Here is a 22,296-nt window from a genome sequence, read left to right as displayed (position 1 = left end):
ACAGAAATCTTTTCCTTCTCTCCTTTCTGTGTTTCACTTCATTTCAGTGGCAACATGCCTTTCTCCCCAGATACAATTATTTTGCAGTGGTGAAACTCATGCTACTTTAATACAAAACATGGGGAGCAAAACTAAATTATATCTTATAAATATCCTAGTATGACCTCCCCTGATGATTCCTGCTATCTTGCTTAATGGTACCATTCACATGCTCAGCACACCTGGAATGATTTGCACAACCATGACTATGATTTCCATAAGCCTGTACAAAAGGACTACTGTAATTTTAAAGATGTCAAATATTGCTACATGAATTAACCCAGGACTAAAGTCTAGGTGATTAGCGTATTTCTGTTGCTGAAAGAAAAAAAAAAAAAAAAAAAAAAAAAGTAAATCTGTTCCAGTAATTCTTCTGGTTAAACAGATATAAAATGCTGAATCAGCAGCACAAGGAGGTTCATTCCATGAGACTGCCCGTTTAAATGGATCGCAGCTTGAACTCTGTGATCACTTCATTTTATATTTGGACAGATGTTGCATGTTGTAATTAAAAACAGTTGTTATTGGCAAGGAAATAGTATTGGAATAAGGAGCAGATGAGTTCTTAAGGAACCCGTTGGGCCACATTCATCCCTGGTGTTACCCCACTGCTTTAATAGGCATTCAAAAATAAAATGAGACCAATCTGTTTCTTAGATGGATATCTCTAGGGAAAAAAGAGAGTGAAACAAGATAATTGAACCCCTTTCCCTAAACACTGGTGGCACGTATAGAAAACGGGCAGGTTTTCAAACAAAATGTTTTTCAAGGTTACTCTAGCTTTTGAGAAGGCTTCCCAGCTGCTGTGAATTACAACCCATTTGAAAGAGTAAGAGCAGTTGCAGGGACAAATCCCACCTGCAAACTTCCTGGGCAGCAGCCCCAGGCACCCAAGGGATTGTCACAGGTTTGATTTTTGGGGAGCAGCCACGCGTGGACTCTCAGAACACCTCATTGTACACCAAGGGACTGGTATTTAACATCACCTCTGCTCTACTGGCTTAAGTCAACAACTACAGTGACTGCTGGGGAAATATGAGCAGTGTGACCTCCTCGCTGGACAAGTAACAAGACCCAAGTTTGTATTTATAACGCAGTCAGCATGGATTAGCACACCCTTTAACCAGACAGATATTCACTGACTGGCAACCACCTCTAGCACCCTTTAAAGAACTGGGTAGAGAAGCAGTTTGACTTCCATAAAGCAGGCTGGGCATGATGTCCATCAGTCAGTGTAACGCTGCTCACAAAGCTCAGCCCTTCTGCTTAGCTCCCAGCTGGCAGTCATTGCTTTTATCCTTCCCGTTCCTGCCTCATCCTCCCCTCCACAGCTGCGGGAGGAAGGCTGCCAGCCTTTCTTCTCAGCAGCCCTCCTCTCCGCTTCCTGCTGCTTTTCACTACATTAAGAGAGAAAGGCCTATGAGAGTCCTTACTTGGGACTTTTGTTCAGTTTGGAGCTTGAAAGGGATCTGTGGATGTAGGGCAGCTCAGGAAGGAGATGTTGGTGAAAAAAAGGTGTGTTCATGCACAACTGTGGTGACTGAAAGGCAAGGCAGGTGGGCTCCTCAGGAGCTGACCCCAAAGCTCAGAGCATCGCTGGGTGCCCACGGGCAGGGGGTGCTTTGGGCCCCGTCCTCCTGCACAGGACCCCCTGGGGTGGGGGGGACACAAGGTGTGTGGATTTGGGGGGGACACAGGCAGCCGGGGGAGAACACGGGGGACACTGGAGAGGCCGCTAACGGGAGGCTGCGGCCACCTGAGGCCGGGGGAGGCCGGGCAGGACCCGGCGCCTCCCCGCACTGGAGGCGGCGCCTCTCGGGGAGGCAGGGCCGGGGCCGGGGCCGCCGAAACCTTCCGGGGCTCGGCGCTGCGGCGGCCGGAGCCGGGCAGGATGCGCTCCGCGGGGCTGCCGCTGCTGCTCTCGGCCTCCCTCCCTCTCCTCCTCCTCCTCCTCCTCCTGCCTCCGGTCTCCCGAGGCAGCCAGGAGCCTCCAGCAGCAGCAGCAGGAGGAGGAGCAGGGCCGGTGAACGGCAGCCGTGTGCCCGCCGAGCCCCCCGCTGCCGCCGGTAACCACAGCGGGGCCCTGCTCAGCCCCGTGCCCGCGCTGCTCCGCGACCTCTCGGCGCTGAAAGCCGCCGTCATCGGGGCCTGCGGCCTCACCGCCGCCCTCATCGCCTGCCTCCTGCTCCGCGTCTTCAGGTAGGGCCGGCAGGTGCCTCCCCGGGACCCCTGGATCCCGCTGCCCACCCCCAGGCTTCGTGCGGTGGGCAACGAGCTCGCCAAAGGCTGGTCGGGGCTAAAAAGGGAGGCTCACGCCTCTGCCGAGGTGCTGCGGTCCTCCAAATGCCTCCCTGGTCTTCAAAAGTTACGAGTTTCCCTGCGAGTGCTGCTGCTCTGCTGTGGAATAAATGAGATAATGTGGCAGGAGTGATGGGTTTTCAGGCTAGGGCCCCCACAGCAGGTGAGGGATGGCAGGAGGAGAGGCCGAGCGCTGGGTCTATGTAGCTTAGACAAGCAGAAGTTGTTTTTTTTGGTGTTTAAATACCTGGAACGGAGGAGAAATAACCAGGCTGATCCCAGCGGTGCCCACAGATCGGACAGGACACAGACCGAGCGTGAGCATAAACACAGGAAATTCCACCCGAACCTAAGGAAACATTTCCCCGCTTGTGGAAGTGGCCGCTGGCTGGAGGAATGAACAGGGAGGCTGCGAAGCCCCCATCCCTGGAGGTGATCATGGTGACCCCACTTGGGCAGGGGTGACACGAGTGACCAGGAGGGTGGCTTCCAGCCTCAGCCACTGCATCTCGTGCACACAGATGGGGTAAAGCAGGTGTTGCTGGTCTTGAACCCATGCTGGGTATGGAAGACAGCCTTTTTTTCCCCATAAAGTTAAGCTTAAGCAGCTATCTTTGGTTTGAGGAGGTCCAACGTAACCAAAAGTAGATGATTCAGAAGATAAAAGCACTTTGGAATGATGCTCAGTGCTCTGTAGCCAAACTCTGGTGTTCAGCTGGGTAGGTCACTGATGGATGCCAGCTCCCACTCGCACTGCAAAAGGGGAGAAAATTCCCAGCAGCTCGCAGAGCTGAGAGAAGTGCGGGCGAGCAGCTTGAAGCCTGGCAGAGGTTTGCATCTGCTTGGTGCTCATATCTCGTCCTCTGAGCGTAGCGTAACCAGAGCAGCATAATTGAGCCGCTCTTCTCAAGTGGGTTGGTGCTGGTGCGCGCCTGAGTTATGCTGGCAGCCCTTGAAACTTGTGGAACACCTCCCGCTGCGAGGAACATGAACAAATTAAACTCAATTACTTCAAAAAAACAGTCTTCCTGTTGGCTTGTTGCTGAAGCAGAAGAAAAACGTATATTAAAGCTTCATTTGGCACCGTTAGTGTTAATTATTATTTATCTCAGGGTAGTGGTGAGAGTCCCCATGCTGTGCTAAAAGCTGTTCCCGTTTTGCAGTTTACAAACAAAGTTGTTGCCTGTTTGTGCCTAACTTTGCCGTAGAAGATTGCACACTTGGAGAAGTTAACAGTGATCTGACTTCTAGGTGTGGGCAGCAGGAAAGAGCCTGGGAAGTTGGAGCAGCTCGCTCTCCAGGAAGCAGGGCTGGGAGGAGGTGTGCGCCACGTTGCAGGTGACAGAAGCGGTTGAACAAGTGGAGTTTGCAAATTCTTCCTTGTGCTGTTCTCCAACACCTCCTTTGTATTTACCTAGTGGCTGCAGCTGAATTCTCTGCTGCTTCTGTTCCTGAATTAATTCCGTGTTAGGAACGGCAGTGCTCATAACAGTAGTATTATAAAATGCAGACTTAGAGACTGAAATGATGAGAACTGATATTTTTCTAAAGAAATTGACATTTAACTAAATTCCTTTTATGTATTTCAGTAGCTGGCGAAAGACTATGCAAGTAAATTTGCTCATTAAAGCGAGGCGGTTCAGGAGAAGCAAGTAAAATATTGAAGAGAATTATTTTAATCGGTATCAGCCACTTTCCAGACTCATCCAGTTGTCACAGACAAACATTAGAATTAGCAAGTCTATAAGCAAGTGCAGAATGAAAAGCATAAGTTTTTAGTCCCAGTTCTTTCTGATCTTGGAGACTTTCTACCCTCTGCCTCAGTTTCTTCTGGATGTAAAGGTCCTTGTATCAAGGACCTGGCATAAACCTGATTATTTCTAGTCAAAGAATGCAAACTGATAGCCTTTAAAGACCTTTCATATACCATAATCAGCAAAAGTAGCTCCATATTAAAGTCACCTTGGGAATGATAGATCCTACGCCAAAGTCATTGCTACATTAATTCTGACAAGTTGTATAACATTTTAGATACGTTTATAAGAAAATCCCTCTGAGATCTCCTATATCTGTAGTACAACCTGCAAGAAATGAAGCTTTCGGCTTCAGAGAACATTTCTTTATCTGTCAGAGCATTTGTTTGTAAACAATTATCCCAGTTGGGAAATGAGACAAAAATACCAACAGGTATGTTTGTACCATGTCACACTTGTAGCTGACAAAACAGATTGGAGGAGATTCTGTTGCAGAAGAGATAAAGGATTTACCCTCAGTACATGTAAAGCTTTTCTCCCTCAGAATCAGAGCTTTGTTCGTACTTAGTCAAAAACATTGCTTTTTTTTTCTTTTTTTTGAAGTGTCATGGATTCCTATTAAAGAGATTATGCTAGAATCCAATCTTTGATGAAACCTTCACTGTGAAATTGCTTTGGATTGCTGGAAGTGAATTATCCTTTTAGATATGGATTGTAGAGATGAAATGAACTATTGAGTGGCCAGATATTTGTCACTGGTATTGGATTTGCTTTTTATACATTTCATTTTTATATATTTATATGTGTATATTACTTACTGTTTGTTGTTGTTAGCGCAGGGACAGGTTTATTTCTGTAGCTTTTCAGCTCTGTTACGATGATGTTTCAGGGATTCGTGGTCACTCCACTTGGGAGCGTTATGCCCTGAATCCATCTGATGGTCCTGTGACTCAGAATGTGGTATTACCCAAAATGATCTGAATTTCCTCTCTGTCTGTGGCTACAAGGGACCAGAAAGGGCAGCTACTTGTCTGTATGTGGCAGGGCCTAATTAGCTACAGTAATTATACATTACTCTCTTCCTTGCAAAATCAGTTCAGGACATTCTTCCTACATCCCTTGGTACTGCATGCTCTCCGACCCAAACCCTTTCAACAACAGACCAAATTTCACGTTATCCTGAATCAAATCGAGTTGAGCAAGTTGCATTACCAAGAAACACAGTTTATTGAAACAGCTTATGAGTAGTTCCTGTGGTTAAATTGGACTCTTTGATGTGTGTTTTTGATTCTTGGCTTTCCAACCCCATAGTCTGACATATTTTTCTACCCTGGTGCAGCTCAGTTCATTTCATTGTAATACAATTCTTGGGATCAGCTCCCAGGAAACATAATTTTTCAGATGTGGCCGCATGTGCTGCCGACCACACGCCTTCTGGGAAACTGGAGAAGTTAGGTCTGCTCAAATGTGCCAGCTGAAACCGACCCAAAGCTTTATTGCAGAAAACTGTGATAGTGTTTGCTGTGTGTCTCGACCTGCCCTTGAATGAACAAAACCCGTGTTTGAAATGGCTGCCACTTACCTGTAATTTTAGAGAAAAGCTACCTGTACGTTTTGTTGCGTTGCTCCTTGTTTCATTTGGATTCCTTCTGCACACACCACTTTGAGCTGGGTTTTCCAGTAATTGTAAAACTGGTGCAAATTACAGAGATCGAGGAGAGGGGTTCAGGCATATGATCGGAGGATACAAGACCCATTGTTCTAAAAGCTGGGCAATTGCTCTGGGCTGTCCAAGGCTTAACCCCGACGAGTTTGACTGATTGAAAACTAATTGTATTATAAGCAGTTAGGGTACTCCAGCAAAGAAGAGACCTCTGTCAGGGACAGGAAAGGAAACTACACCATTAAAATGACTGTAAATGCAAGAAAAAAGAAAATCCCAAACACAGACTCGTGACCCCATACTGAAAGCTTCATTTAAGCTGCGTGGAGCTCAGTGAGGGCCACAGAGAGAAGAATGACAAATGGGACATTTGTCCTGGGTGTCGGGGGTCCTGTCTCCGGAAAGACTTGATCTAAGCATGACAGCAAATTGGCAGCAGGAAGGAAGAGGGGCTTCTACTTAATACGGTCTTGGGCTCCTTGTAGCTCTGATGTGAGCAGCTGCAGCAGAATGAGTTCTGTTTCTTGTTCGAGGATTCAGGGGCTTAAAGAGTTTAGGTGGATCACTCAGTTTTGGCAGCTCTGTCCTGTAAAACAAGGCTAGTTCACAAGCACTGACCACCTGATGCGCGTGGCTGTATTTTAAGTACTTCCAGGCATTGGTGCTTCATCGAACCACAACAATATCTCATTTCGATGTTCCTGAAGTTACTCCCAGCAGCTTTAAGATTCCTCTTACTGGCCGTGCAGTTAAGCAAGTGGGTGCCTCTGCTTTTGGGGCCACATATATTCCATCTTAAGGATTTTGCTAGAAAACGCAGTGTCTTCAGCTTGCTATGGCAAAATGTGTATCCTGAAGGCATGTGAGGACTTAACCTTCACGGTTTAACTTCAGTATGTGCAACACCACCCAGAGAGCAGAGGTACCCAGACAGATCAAAGTAATGAAATACCACCGATCCCATTCATCAGCCCGTAACGAGCCTGGAGTTTCCCCAGGTTTGTATTTCCATATATATTTATTATTTTTTTTTAAACTGCTAAGGGAGCCCATTTACAGCAAACAAACTGGCCCCAGTTCCATTCCCAATACAGCACTGCTGCAATTCTAGGAGGAAGGTTGTAGCTGGCTTAATTAGACTTCCAATAAACATCCTGTAAGAAGGGGTGGCTACGTTTCCCCCAGGAGCAGTCCCGTATCTCTGCAGCTGTTGGCAGGAAGCGTAAGGCCAGATGAGGAGCACAGAGACCTCTCTCTGTGTGTCAGGAAAAGCATTATCTCTGAATATCGGGGTTGTCGACTGAAATAGATGAGAGACACAAATAACGCAACGAACCAGGGAATTGGCTTGGGTGCTTACCCTAGCACATGATGGCTCGGAAAGGAGGCTGGAGGTCTGCATGTGACTGCTGCTTGACCAAAACAGCCCCGAGACAAGATAGAGGCACACAGTCAGCGTTTTGCACCAGCCCATCCTTGCCTGCCAGCCCTCCTGTCACTGCACGGAGGGGAAATACAGCTCGTACAGGGCAGATGCTGGAGGCCCGGGGGCAGTGCGAATGCACGAGGATGACAGCTTGGGGACACCTGGAAGCAAGCCCCCGCCTTGAGTCCTACCAGTTATCTGTCATTCCCTCCCCATTAAGCTTTGTGCTCGGTAAGTCCATGGTCTGTTGGTCTTGGTGGGAGCAGCATTTAGCTGGCTATAGCTAACTTCTCCCCATGTTTTAAGTAGAAGACAGCTTTCGCGCTGCAGCACCCACTGTCGTTCCTACCCAGGCTCAATCAGTTGGGGCATTTCAGCTGGTCATTACGCAAAAGGCATGCTCTGACCACGGCTTCCAGCACTTCTTCTTTGCCTAAAAAAACCTGACGCCGCCAGACATGGCTGGGACGTGGATCCTCTTGATACCCGCGAGGCCTCACGCGGGCTGCTCCCACCCGAGAGGTCTGGCGGTTCCCCAGCCATCTGCACGCCGGGCTTCCTGCGCTCTGCTGAATCTGCTGCCTGCTGCAGATAAGCCACTGCCTGCTCCCCGCCGCTGGACAAGGTGCTGGGCCTCTCACCTTGCTGTCGCTGATGATTAAGGGCTCCTGCTGAGGGTCGGCAGCTTTAACGCGCGATGGGTTGGTGGCAGGATTTGACATGCAGACAGGGATGCTCCCAAGGCCTTCCTTTAAAGTAAGCTTGGGTAATTATTCCGGTATTTATGAAGCCTAGGGGAGTTGTTCCAGTGAGCAACTGAGAGAAAACCAACCACTAAAAAGCGCGGATTAATGATAAATTAGCTAGGTAGAACGGTGTAGAGCTAATGGAGGGAGAAAAGGCAAGGAAAAACCCTTTTGCCCTGCCTGTCGCGAGGAAGCGATTGTAGCAGCTTAGCCAAAAAACAGCCAAACAAGCTTCTTCCCTTTTCTAAGTGAGTGCTACGGTTAAGTGAGGGCTGTGGGGGATTAATAGATCACTGCGCAGCGAGTTCTGCTCCAGGTCCTCTTAAAAACGTAGCCCAAATAGACTAATTAATTGCTGGAGGCTGAAGGGCTCCAGCTTGCCATTTCCAAAGATAGCAATTCTGCAGTAATCGCCTCAAACGCCGCAGTACAAAGGTTGTAAGATGAACTCTGTAGAATAAAGGTGTTTTTGCTAACGAAGGGGATGAGGAAGGATGTCTCTCAGCCTGTTGCAGGTAGGCTCTTAAATAGGGGAACCAACGGAAACCCACTGCAGACTGTCGATACAAGGCAAAACACTAAAATTGTGCTTTGTTTGTTCTGACAGGTAGACACCGGTTGGTTTTAGTCTATGTTTATGCTTCACAGCATGAGTAAATGTTTCTTGTAAAAGCAACGCATTACTTGTAAGATGAGACCTGCTTGCAGCATTTTGCTGCTAGGTCTTGGCTGAGAAGCCGAATAATACAGACAAGTGTTTTCAAAAGGATTTTCAAGTGTTTAGGTTAAGAGTCCTACTGTACTGGATATAAAATTGCTTGTTTCAACAACAGCTGTAACGGCACAAACCACCCTGTGCTCCGTGATGCCGCAGCACAGATTGCTGTAAAGATCAGGTGACAGGGGATGTGTGTCTTCATGCTTTTAATGCAACTATCATCTTCGGGACAGGGAGGAAATGCAAAGTGCTCTGTCCCACGGGCTGGGACCAGTTTGTTCAGCCTTGGACTTGCAGCCAAAGGCAGAGGCAGTGAGACTCGTGTCAGAGCTCTTGGCACTCACAGATTTAAACTTCCTTTACCATAAGGCAAGAAGAGGACAGCGTGGTCAGCTCTGGCGGACGTAGGACCAGATGCAAACACAGGTCTCCAGTCTTTTTGTAATTCCTACATCTTGCTTCTTGCTGCTAACTCGTTCCAAGGCATCTGTTCTTGGTGCAAAAGCGGCAGTGCTGAATCCAACGCGCCTTGCTTGACGTGCCAGGGCAAGACTTCTTGACAGCGAAAGTGCGCTCATGACGTGCTGTCTGCTCTGTAGTTGTGATTACCCAAAATTAGGGGCTGCTTGCTTGTACCTGCAGCAGCGCCCTTTCCATGCTTGGCAGTTGCCAGTTCTGTTTTATAAAGGTTAAAGGGGAATTCTGCAGCTTGTGAACCAAAACCATCCTCTTTCCTCCCCGAAGGCTAGCTGTACACATCGACACCTTCTTTAATGTATAATCATGAAACTGGATCCCTGCGTAAGCAGTGTGACCCTCCTAATGTGCATTAAAGGAGGAGGTGAAGGAAAAAGGACTCGCACAATTCAAGTCAGAGGCGGAGAATTAGCGGAAAAGGCACGCACTGAGTGTTTGTTAATTTAAAGTAAGTATTAGAGCTCACAAAACCCTGAGACACGCAGGCACCTGAGTATCTCCATTTCCAAAGGAGCATAAGGCTGTTGTGTACAGGAGGCGAGGTGACGGGTACAGTTAGCTTCAAATCAGAGCTGATTATTTTTCATAGCGCTTGCACAGCGCTGAGCACGGAACTTCTCAGACAGGGCTAAAGGTTTTTGCTGTGGGAGCCTCGAGCTTGGCTCGATACCAAGAAAGGAAAAGAGCAGGCTGTCTGTACCCAAATATCACCACCCCTTTGCGCCTTATAATCCTGCCTAGAACATTCCCTCGTCTCAGTAGGGTTTAACCTGAGTGTTCTCATTTAGATGTGCTCACCAAACCATTGGCTGCTGCTGCTGATTAAGGCTGTCTCTCGCTTCCTGAGCATGGCAGCGGGAGGACGCGGTGGGCTGCTGCTCTGCGCTGGCCCTGGATGCCAAAGGATCTCCGGATTGTCAGCAGCTAAAAGACTGACGTTGATCTGGATTGCACTTGACAAGAAACTGTTCTGTACGCTGACAGGCACAAATTGGGGCCCTGGAAAGGCAGCAGGAGGGGACACAGGCTGGCTCCACAGCCTTCGTGTCTGGGGAGGTCTGAAACAGTGACTTGTCGGTGGGTCGTGTCTGTAGGGGACAGGTTTAGCTTTTTTAGGGAATGCTGTATAAATGTGATCCTTCCCTCCCCATCTTTGTGTTTCAGGTCTGGCAAGAGGATTAAGAAGACCAGGAAGTATGACATAATCACCACTCCAGCTGAGCGGGTAGAAATGGCTCCTCTGAACGAAGAAGACGATGAGGACGAAGACTCAACAGTGTTTGATGTGAAATACAGGTACTGCTGCGAACCTGTCCAGTTAGGCTTGCTCACTGAGCTCTTATTAGGACAGACAGCTCTTTCTTCTCTGCTGGGCCTGCTCGACAGAGATGAGGCAGTCACAGTCTCCCTTTCACTTTGCCCAAGCCTCACCGCTCTCCTTTACAGCTCCAGTGCCTGATTTCTCAGCACACATCTGCTCTGTACTTTCCCACTTGTACAATAACTATATCACTACCCCTAGGCTCTCTGTGCCCTCTTCTTTGCTTTGCAGAGGGGCACAATATGATGCACGTGCCCCAAATAGCTAACAGGGTTTAACAGACTGAACTTTCCCGCTCAGGCAATTGTTGGCAATCATTCCTCAGTGCCTACACATGCTCTAGGTGGAGGACTCGGTGTCAGGGGCTGCTGTGCCAGGCACTGCCTTTGCAATAAGCTGGGGAGAACTTTCCCTAAATGTGTTTGCTCTTTTAAGACAGAAGTGGTGTGACAACCCAAAGCTTTGGGTGCCTATTCTGGGCCGGAGATTTATAGCAACCATTCAGCACATGGAGATGCTGCACATTGATTTATGGCACGAGGGTATCTGCACCTCTTATTTTTATTTGCATCAAACCATCTACAGCACTCAAGTTGCATTCTCATCCAAATATGGCCTACTCTAAAAATCTGTCTCTCTTTGGCTGAAATAAGCTCTTCTAATTATAAAAATGCAGATCTTGACAAGTCCTAACTGGAGAGCTTACAGGCTTTACTCATGTTGCCCATCTCTCAACTTTGGAAAGGGGGAACAACATAACGCATTCTAAGCACTTACATGCCAGCATCTAAAACGCATCCTGGCACATGCTCCACTGGTCACCTTCAAAAAATGTGTTATTTCTATAAAAAAAGTTGGAAGCTGTGAAGCAATGAAGGGTGTGAGTTGTGCCACTTTGTGTAAAGAATCAGTTCCTGAATTAGAAGGTGCCTGTCAGTCCTTGCCTACCTGTTGCCATTCCCTCTAGCTGCCCTGTATTTACACTAATGATTTCAGGTTGTGCCATTTCAAGGCAGCTTGTTGGGCCTGGGCTTTGTTAAACCTGAAGACATCTGTCTCACCATGACCTACTTTACCAGCCTGTTTCTCCTGCTCCTCTTCCTCTTAGCTAAGTGGAAATAACTCAGTGCTTTCTCTATGAACTTTTGGTAGCGAGATCAGAGGGATTTTCCAAAGACAGAGAACAGAATGCTATCAGTCATGGCATTGCTTCAGGATAAGATGTCCAACAGTAAAATACTGAATGAACAAAGCAGAGCTTGCTGGAAACCGTCTGACTCATGAGAGCTGAAGTCATATTATCTGACTGCTCCCCTGGAGCACCTGCTGTACTGATGCTCTCCTAAAAAGCTCCTCGTGGGTTCCTTAGCTGTACAAATGGCTTTTCACCTTGTGTGATGCTCTGTTCAGAAACAATAGGGGGGGTTGATTTGATTTTTAGCCAGCTTGTCCTCTCTTCATCTGTGGGAGTTCCTCCTTTCCACCACCCTACAACAGCTATTAAATTCCACTTTTTCTGAAGTCCTTGCTGTAATAGGCATAGAGTTTTTAGCTCAAACAGAGCTACCCCAGTGTAGAGGGGAATATTATTTTACAGACATCCCCTTTGCAGAACTGAGCACGGGAAAGCTTCTTTGAGGATATGTTTGCCGTAAAGAGTATCAAGCTACCAGCCCCTTTTGTGCCTCTCAGAGAGTGCATCTCTAAATGGCTCCTCTCACCAGTAAAGGCTCTTCTTTGCAAATTTGAATTGCTGAGTTTGACCACTGACGTCCCCAGTAAACCAGTCAAGAGGTTCTTCGTAGGCACTTGTGTTGAGATGGGAAGCAAGCATCTCACTTGTGCCCTCAGTACGTTGGTGAATTAATAGGAGACATGGTAGAGATTGGGTTCCCTTCAACCCCTTGAAGAAAAATAGCTACCCTGTGCCACCTAAGGCTTCCTTTGTTTTTTTTTTTGCAGCTGGAGGCAGATGCCAGCAAGACAGAGCAAGGAGAGGTATCCTTATTTCTCTGTGGTTGATAGGAGTTGTAAATGCACACAGGTAGCCACACGACTAGAGCGATAGGGTGGATTTGGATGTTCAGCAGGAGCCTACAGTTTTAAGGGAGCCTTTGCTAATTGCTGCATCAGGAAAACTGCTTCCTCTCTATTATCTCAAAGAAAAAAAAATGCAGACACATCAGGTGAGCTCGCAGGGGTGTCACCAGGGCTGATGCATAAGGAATAGGATGATACTGCTGTTTCAGCTTGTTAGCTAAACTAAAGCAGCGTGTAATGAGCTGCAGCAACCTGGAAGCAGTTGTGAAGAGGACAGGGGAGTGACAGGTGCCTCGTGGCAGGTACCCACAGGCTAGAAAATACTGTGGTCTCTTTTTTATGCGTTCAGTTTTGTATTCAGATGAAGGTGCCTCCCTGCCAGCAGTCAGTATCAGTGGTGGCGGCTGTTTGGGTTTATTCAATCAGCCTCCCAGCAGCAGAGCTCACTTCGTCAGTGGTACAACAGACTTCTGGCCTGTCTGTGTTACCAACTCTTGGCGTGGGGATTTTGGCAAGGTGCTGCTTCATATACAGTGCTTCGGTGGTACTGGGGTTGCTTTCAGAGAGAGGCCAGGCCTCGTGCAGCCCTGTGCTAAGGTAAGGATCCACTGGTGCAGTGCCATGGCTGACCAAGAGCTGTCATTCTGATTATTTTTAATTATTTCTTTGTGACACACTGGTAGTGAAAGATAAGCCCGTTGGTTGGACTACGCTTCATTCAATCCTGTAACATATGTGCTGTCATACCTACAGCAGAAGCCAACTTTCTGTAGTCACTATATAGACCTATAATTTTCAGTCTCCCTGGCTCCAGAATATCATATGAAATTAGCTGCAGTCTTTTGAGCTGTTCATTGTTGATTTAAAGCTGTGAAACCATGGGAAAAATCATCCATTCCCCAGAAAGTTGTGACTTGCAATTGACTTTGCTCAGTGCTTTCTGCTAAGAAAGCACCAAAAGTATTTTTAAAGTACAGACTTCTGAGAAAACTGGAGAGTTCAGTGGAAAGGGAATGAATTTGCCAGCACCTGATGCAGTAGGGCCATATTGGCTGTGATAACTGAGCGTTATTCAGCTTAAGTGTTACTCACACGGGCTGTAAGACAGCTACATGCCTTCAGATCCACAGGACTGCCACCAGCATGGCAAGAAAGATAGTATATCTGAAAGAGCTGGAAATCTGAAGAGCTGACCTCGGAGTACCATGCCACCAGGTGCCTCCTGTACAAATATTAAGTTACCCCAGTATTAGCACACTGCTCTGACTGACACACAGCTCGGAGAGAGCTTTGTGTTTGTAGCACAAGTCTTTGCTGACGATTACGCGGGTAGACTCTGGGCTGTTTTTTCTGGGGTCCCCCCACCTTGTTGAAAGGTCTGCACTGACGCTTGGATCTGTGTTTGGGGGAGTAATTAAGATTCTGCGCCGTCTCCTCCACACGATGCAAACAGCACTAATTAAAAGGCAGTTGGCGTCTGGCAGCACCGGGGGAGAAGCCGCACGTACACCTCTCCAATTGTTCTCGTGCAGTTAATTTTCTTTCCTTGCATGTATTTGTTTCCAGCCTTACGTGAGGCAGTACAGAACAGCAAGCAGCATGAAGTGGGCTGCTGGATGAAGGTTGTCACATTTATTTTGGGAGACTTTAAGGGTTTGGGCTCCCACTAAATCCCATCCCCCTGGGTTTGTGGAGCGCTGAGGAATAACCACTTCCCTCCCTAAAGCTGGCTAATGAGTCACTTCAAAAGCTTAACCAAACTCTGCCCGTTCTGGGGATGCAAAAGACACCCTCTGGCAAACACAGGAGCTTGTGCGTGCCAGGTTAGATGCCCCTTCTGCAATCTCACTGCAGTCTCAGGGAAACGGTTCTGTCAATGGCTTCTCTAATCCCGAGAGCACAACTTGTGTGTGACAAGAGGCTGAAGGTGTAAATCAGAGATCGTCACAGAGCAAAGGTGCCAAATCACTAAGATATTAACACCTTGAAAAGCTTTCTGTGAACAGTTTTTCAATATGGAGGATGGTTTTCTATGTATGTGCTCTGGTTTCAGAAGAGGCATTAGGATAAAAAGTTGAGGAATTATTCTAAAATTATTATAGAGCTATGCTAAGAAAGCAAATTGAATATGGACTGTTTGTCTCTTGATCACCAATTCAGCCTGTGCTGCTGAAGGACAAAAGGTATCCCTGTCCTATTGATTTTGGACAATGTCCCTGTCTGATTGATTTGGACGATGTGAACTGGCCACCACTGCCCAGCTGTCAGGTATTGTCTCATGTTATGATGGGATTACACTTGCTGCCCATCTTGGAAGATGAGTTAGATGGAAAGCTAAATCCCATCCTCCAAGTGTGCTTCTTGTTATCCCACCAATAGATCTCGATTTTAAAACTTTCCTCTCCTGTTTTCTACTTCAGCATCTCTCCCTCACCTTCCTGAAAGTCCTGAAAGTCGTTCAGGTTTCATGGTCTGCTGCCTGCTGGTGCTAAGCCACTGACTGATCAGATAGCTGGCACCGCGTGGTACTCGGGAAGCAAAGTAAAGGCAAACACACCCAGCAAGCTGGTGCTAGCATCCATCCCCCATCACAGTACAGGCAGAGTGCTCCACGTAATACAAGAAAAAGAAATTAAAACAGTTGCAAAAGGAAAAAAGCAGTTTTTGAAAAGGTAACTACAATTGTTAGCTTATTAAGCTTATTAACTCTGCTGTAGCTCATTGGGGGATTTCTTGTCACTTTCAATAGAAAATGAAAGCCAAGTGCTGAATAAATTCTGTGGTGCCTTGTACATGAGAGGCTTTGAAAGCACCTCAGTAACCTGGGCTCCCAGCATCTCCTCTCCCTGCTGAGGCAGGGCTGGCTGGGGCAGGGCATCCTGCTCTCACCACACTCATTGGGCCAATTTCACAACCGTCCCTGCAGAGCACTGAGTCCAGGGTGAGCTGCGCCACGTGAGAGCCCAGAGTTGAGGAAGAAGCTCGGAATTTAAATACCAGAGCTGGAATTTTCCCAACCCAGATGTCAGGCTCCGAAATAAGCACTGAAAGAAAGCCACAAGTTTTTCTTGGGGCAGATTGAGGCCTCTGTCCTTCCTGTCAGCTCAGTGAAATTCCTCAGCTTGTTTTCCACATGGATTGTCATGCTGCCTTCCAGCAGCAGCACCACCAGCAAAACACAGAAGCATTTTAGGAATGTATCTTCCACAGATCTCTTGAAAGCCAAGAGATTTATGGGGAAGGAGTGGTGGCAGGCAGAGGGAAGAGGACAATAACATTTACTCAGCCATCATTGGAATAAAGGGCTTTTGAGAGCTTGCAGAACATCGGAGAGTAAAGAAGTACCACATCTAAGGGCTGGTGCAATGCATTTTGGATTCCCCTTTTTCAGGCAGATAGCACTGAACCCTGTGACTACATCTTCATCACAGTCGCAGGGCTCAGCTTTTGATGTGCGGGAGTCTGTTGGGAGACTCTCCGTGAAATACGAGCTACAGTATTGGCGTCTTCGCTTTGACTACGGCCGCTCCAGATCCTAACTGCGTGTGCAGCTCTGAATGGAGCAGGGCATTGTCTGCTTGTTAAAGCAAGGTGTATGCTCCTAAGGGAGCAGCTGTAATGGATTTTTGGCAAGTGGAAGCCGCAGGCCTTTCTGGATGATGCTAGGTGAATTGCGCTGGGGTTTGTAGCAGCTTAATTTTTTTCCTCCCAGCAGTGACAGGTTGTGTACAAATGGAGGGGTATCATTTATCCTCATCTGAAGGGGGTGCAAATCACTAACTCAGTCAGCCACTCGCTATAAATACAGCAAATTGCCAAGGCTTTGGTGTTGCTGTTTATGATTTCCTGTGGATCTGCAGCAGGGGAGAAAAGATGTGGTCAAAAAGCAGTTTGTGTCGTTTTTTTTGAAGGGCAGTTTCTTCCTTAATTCTGCCATACCGGTTGCTACAGAGCACACCACGTCCTGGTGGCTAGTTCAGGCTATACCCAGGCAGTGCAGTCCTATGCAAAGACATTTGCCACATTCACCAGAGTATAACGAGTTCCTAGGATGACTTTTTAAATTCTGAAACAATCAAGGGGTGTGAGGAAGAGAAGCCATTGCAAGGAAGACAGTCCACATGCCTTGGTTAGCAAGGGGCTGCATTGGTGTGGGATCTGACATGTTCTGTCCCCTGCAGTGCCCTCCTCTTGTGTACACACTCCCTTCTCTATTCTGTTCAGTGGCTGGCCACAGGACCTTTCAGCGTCTGGGCTTTGTCTGATTTAACTACTTTTTTCTTTGCTTGGTCTAGCTTCTCCTGGCATAGCAATAACCTCATCTCTGTGTCCAGTGTCACCATGGAAATCAGCTGCTGGAGGGAACTGATAGCAATCAGAGCAAATAACACTGCCTTTGTGACTTTGTTTTTTTTCCCCCCACTGTGCACATCAGTTCTCATCTCTGTCAGCTATTTAATTGCCAATCTTCTGCAACTGTACTAATTCTTCCTGCTTTCCAGGTAGAGCAGTTGTGTGGAGCACTGGTGCCCTGCCAGATGTCATCCTGCTCTCGAGGGACCTGCTGAAGCCATAACTGTGAAAGGGGAGGCTTTCATCTCTGCAGCGTTAAAACCAAACCAAGCCTCACCTCCTCGAGGTGCTGTTTGTACAGCAGGCTATGGATCTTCTGACCAAAACATCGCCCTTTGGTTTCCTGGTTTCTCAACTACTATGTTGGAATGACTGGAGTTCCTCCTTGCAAACTCATCTGTCTCTTGCTTCAGAGGACTGCTGTGTCACTAAAGCATGACAAGGTGCAGCCCCGCGTACTGACTTGCAGCTCATTACGGTCTAATGAAATTTTGCAGAAGAAAGAAGAAAAGGAAGATTGAAACAAGCTGCCCCCAAGGACTTATTTTCTAAAATCCCAATTCAGTACTTCAGTTGCTGTTAAACTTTGGTCACGGTAAAACAGATCACGTCTAAAAATTAGGAAGGATATATTTTTTTTCTGGGCCTTACGGAAGTGTGTTATGACTTGAGGTGATAAAAATGTAAGTAAGCCATGCTGAAATACCACACTACATTTAGTGTAGGGTTTTTGGGGGAAGGGGGTGAAAGGTTGACTTATGCAGAACATTTTCTTGACTTGCTACTGATTTTTTTTTTTTTTTTTAAAAAAAAAAAACACAAAAACTATTGCACTAAGCTTTCATAGTGACATTCTCATTGTCCCAAGGAGCTCTGACCAGACCAGCTTCAATAAATGAGACCACAGGAAAATAGGAAGAATCAGGCATGCCCTAAACCACAACAGTCTTGGATTAAAGAAGATATATTTTTGTAATTTTCTGCCCTTCCACAGGGACTAAAGGCGTTTTGTACTGCTCCGTGTCCTGTGCTTACTGTAACTTGTCTACCAATCATCTATATTAATTTTTTTCTAAGCAAAGTAAGTCCTCGTGTGAAACGATTAGATTGCAGAAAGAACACTACTTATTCTTCATGGAAGCTTTGTGTAAGTGATCTTAATCTGTATCAAACTGGAAGTTTTCCCCTACCACCCGCTTGACAAATCCCATTAAACTCAAGGACGCATTTTTAGCCATTACTCCCTGCTATGCTTCATGCTGCAGAGGTCAGAGCTGTGGGATGGCATTACGAGAATTAGATAGCTGCATCTGGATGGATTGGGTTTAGGAAACCGCAGGCATGTGTACTTTTCAGGCTGTCAGAAAGGGCAGACCTAACTGGTTTAGTTTCTTTACTTTGCGGTTTTCCTTTAAAGTAACCACAGATGCAGCTCAGGCTCCTCTTTGGCATGTTTACTGTTTGCTGCACCCCTTAACACCTTCTTACTTTGGGCTTGAAGCTGGCTGAAACTTTTTGTCAGGACTGTGCATTTTCTGATTGTTTTAGGATTGTCCCACTGTTTGCTTGACCTCCTCCTCCAGTTACAACCCTTCAAGGAGACTGCAGTGAGTCGTTTTTTTTTTCTCCTTTTTTTGCAATCCGAGTATTGCTGAGAACACTAAACTGCTTCGTCATGATACCACAACCTACGCTAGTTCTGCATGGTTCCCTTGGGCCCTGCAGTCAGTAAAAGGAGGTGAAGGGAATTTTTTTTTTTCCCCAGCAGCCTTGTGCTTTCCTCAGAACAGCTCCCATGCCATCGCTTGCTTTCCCTAACTGTGACTCAGCAAAGGCTTCGCAAACAGCCCTCTCAGCCGGGATGGAAAAATCCCACAGCAGACTGTTGTGTTAACGTTAGTCATCAAGGCAATATAAAAATGCTTTGTTATTTTCATTCATGGAATGAATTTGAGTCATTCCACGTTACGGTTACTAAGCAATATTTAACATGTCAGCTACTACAGTGGGAGTGGAAGAACTGTTGCTGGGGCTGAGCAAGTTGTCTCCTGGCTGGTGGAAGTCGCAGGGACCAGTAGGTTGAATGATGCTGCAGGTTGAGATGAAAGCTGGGGATCTTTTCCCCACCCTGGTAAGACAGGTTTCAGATTTAGGCTGGATGGTTCTGTAGGAAATACTGCATTCCTTCAGGACTAAAGTACTTTGAGGATCAGGAACTAATCTAAGACAGCCCTTTTGAAGTCAAAGAAGTGGCGATGCCGAGAGAAAGGCTGGGTTAGAAGCTCCTGTTTGCATTTGCAGGTGATGGAGCGAGGTGGCTGTGCTGCCTGAGCAGACACCACAGCAACATGTTCATGCCCACGGTTCTGCCAAAGGCATCCAGCTGAGCACCAGAAGAGGTGGGGAGAGAGGGAATAAATCCTCTTAGCATGAGAGGCAAGACCAAGTTACGTAGGAGAGAACTGAGAGGTAAAGATGCACGGAAGGGTACTTCTTTCCAAGGGTAAGCCAGTTCTTAAAATGAGATTTTTCCACCAACTTTAGGTTATTTGCTGAGTTACTCTGGCAAAGAACATCTGCTCTGCTTGCTTGTGGCTGAAAATCCCTGATTCTGTAACGGGGCCGAGTCTCGCTGGTGGATGGGGATCAAGTACGTAAGATGCTGGGGGATGGAGCTGCCCAGCTGGCTCCTCAGGGGTCCCAACCCCTGTGCCATGAGCTATTGAGTGCTTGGGGGGAAGCAGCAGCTGCCTGGTGGAAATAAAAGGCCAGCCTCACCAGTTGCTCATGGTCATGAACATAACCTGAATGCTTTGTTTGATACTCAGTTGCTGTTGCAAATGTGAGGCAATGTTTACCTCTACAGAAGTTGCTGTATGTGATTTAAAGCGTCTAGTTAAATATTCTATAGTTATATTTAGTTAAGATTTTAAGAGCACTTGATGTGACTCATCTAATAGTATATATATGAATATTTTTTTAATGCTAGGAATTCGTTTAAAACATAATTTTAATAATTTGGACTGTTTTGTTCAGGTAGGTCTAGGAGTTCATCAGAGAAGAATTAGCCATTAACCACTACATGAATGTTTTACCTTAACGTTTGTGTATTTTACACTGCAGATTTAATCTGATTGTGATTGTAATGTCTTAGTATTTGCTGCTATTTTGTGTTGCTTAGCCAAGCTTTCTTTGTTCAAGAGCATTTTTAAAGGCATTTTTTTTGTTACAGAAAATGAAAAGAGAAACATTATTATAGATGTCTGCCTACAGCTCGCTCGCTGCTTACAAAATCCACTGACTAGTAGCAGAGGCAAACAGAGCAAGCAAATTAGAAGCTTTCCTCTTTGTGCATGCTGTGCTGTGGAGAAAAGCCCTGCGCAGAACCGCAGCTGCTTTACTCCAGCAGCCCTGGCAGTGCAGGTTACATTTGAGAAGCCAGAAGTTGCATGCCGTGCTTGCCTGCAGAATTAAGGCAGAAGTGCACAAGTAGCTTTGTGGTTTTTTTTTCCCCTCTCGATGGTGTAGAGATGGCTGCAAGTACTTGTTCAGCACACTGACTTGTGCACAGGTCAATGCTTATCATAAGCCCAAAATGACTTGTGGAAGTCTAATGAACACACAAGAGCTAATGCATTTGAACATTTTGTTCAAAACTGTTCCCTCTAAATCACTGTACATGGTATAATCTCTGCAGGGCAGCATGTTGTAGTTGTTAAGATTTTATTTCTTTTGTTTGACGAGTTTCTGCTGCTGCAGGTTTTGTGTGAGGAGTTATCAGGACCATGTGTTTTGTGTAATTGCTTGAACTTTGTTTTAAAATATGTATAAGATAATTTGTCATTGTGACCAAAGCTTTTTTTTTTTTTTTTTTTTAAAGAAAAATGGTAGGACAAGTTTGAATGGACATCTCATGTTTCAGTAGAAACTGCCATCATTAAACATGTTCTTGAAAACCCTCCTTGTGCTGTGTGTTGCTTTCAGGGAGGGAATGGGAAAGGGCTTGTTTGGTGATTTTAAGGGATGCATGATGCCTTGTTACAAAGAGCTGAGAGGCCAGTGAGCCTGAACCAGGCCATGACAAGAGAAATTGATTTTGGTAGCATGGAAGAGAAAAACAAGTATGTTCAGTCCTGCAAAATCCTCATCAGTAAGCTAGGCTGACACACGAGATTCAAAAGACAAAGCCTCTGCAGTAGGACACCTACCCGTACTGCCAGTTACAGCCAAATTAAGGGCCATCGAGCCCACAAACCGCAGCCCTGCTGTCCCAGACCACGAGCCGGGCAGAGTGAACTGAGTGTCACCTCGCTGGGGTGGCCAGACCTCACCACTCTGGGGTGAGCCGAGTTCCTCCAGCTCCATCGTGTGCCCAAGTGCCCAGGCTCTGAAACAGCCCTGCCTTGGGGCTCTCAGGGCAGGGTAAGCTGAAGAGCTAGGGAACGATTAGGGCAAAGTGAGGAACGGCAGGGGTGTTACACTCACAGCACTGTCTGAGTCCTCTGAAGACCATTTTTCTCCTGCCCTATTTTAGGTGACATGAGGCAGGACAGACTGATCCAGTGCCCCCTGCATCAATCAGCTCTGCCTCTCTCCTCCCCCATGATTGCTCCTGCCATGGTGTCCTCATGTCTCTTTTGAAAAGAGAGTAAGTCAGCGCCTTTTCAGCAAAGGGCAGCAGCTGTCCAGCCAGTGCCTTCTCAGTTATGTCCTGCCAAAGCAAAGCTAAATCAAACATACCAAAATGCAGTTGGGCCTCAGCCACAAGCCAGCTATTGTGCAGCAGAGCTGGTCTTTGTAGGAAGTTCAAGACCCACCAAGACAGCACCAACCTAAGCCAGCTGTGGCTGAATAGGACCAGAGCCCTTCCTTAGTGGAGGCTGCAGCAGTGAAGATACCACAGACTGAAAAGCAGCAGCTGCAGTCTGTGTGTGCTTGCCTTTCTGATGAGAACTCAAGTGGAAGATGAGCAAATGACCAAAATTCTGGTATAATTTATTAGATAAGAGCTGAAAAGCTGGAGCTTGATGAAGACGATTGCAGCTGGGGCTCTGGGAAGAAAGGGAGGACTGATTTTAACCCCTCTGAATTCTGAGGCAGGAGAAACTGGGAGCTATAACTTAAGTCCTTGCACAACAGAGATTATCTCAGACAAGCCCTCAGATACTACTTTTTTTAATGGGTCATATTGCAGGGTTATTTCTTTGATTTCTACAAGAGTCTGCATGGGCCAAGATATAACATGACCTTCCTTCTTGTGTACATGGCTGTTGCCACCTTCCTACAAGCTGTTGCAGTAGACAGGGGTTGCTAGTAAGAGCAGTGAGAGGTTAACCGAATAAATCTGTCAAATACATGCTTTAACTCTGGAAGAGGGAGGGGTTGCCTCTCTCATGTCTGTTAGTGGCAGTGATCTTTGGATGCCTTGATACTGATAACTACAAAATTGTCAGTGATGTTT

At 46.7% G+C, this 22,296-nt stretch overlaps 1 protein-coding gene across 1 annotated transcript; it reads left to right on the top strand.

Moving 5' to 3' along the window:
• The first annotated feature begins 1,908 nt into the window (after positions 1-1,908).
• FAM174B (family with sequence similarity 174 member B) lies at positions 1,909-17,636 on the top strand. The gene is made up of 3 exons (XM_032194710.1): positions 1,909-2,238; positions 10,286-10,417; positions 16,985-17,636. The coding sequence occupies exons 1-3, from the start codon at positions 1,931-1,933 to the stop codon at positions 16,986-16,988; spliced, it is 444 nt and encodes a 147-aa protein (XP_032050601.1). The 5' UTR covers positions 1,909-1,930; the 3' UTR covers positions 16,989-17,636.
• The last annotated feature ends 4,660 nt before the right edge of the window (positions 17,637-22,296 follow it).

Source organism: Aythya fuligula, chromosome 11 (genome assembly GCF_009819795.1).
Source record: "Aythya fuligula isolate bAytFul2 chromosome 11, bAytFul2.pri, whole genome shotgun sequence".
Lineage (NCBI taxonomy): Eukaryota > Metazoa > Chordata > Aves > Anseriformes > Anatidae > Aythya > Aythya fuligula.
Note: the sequence above shows the minus strand (reverse complement) of the source record. Positions and strands in the feature narration are given on the sequence as shown.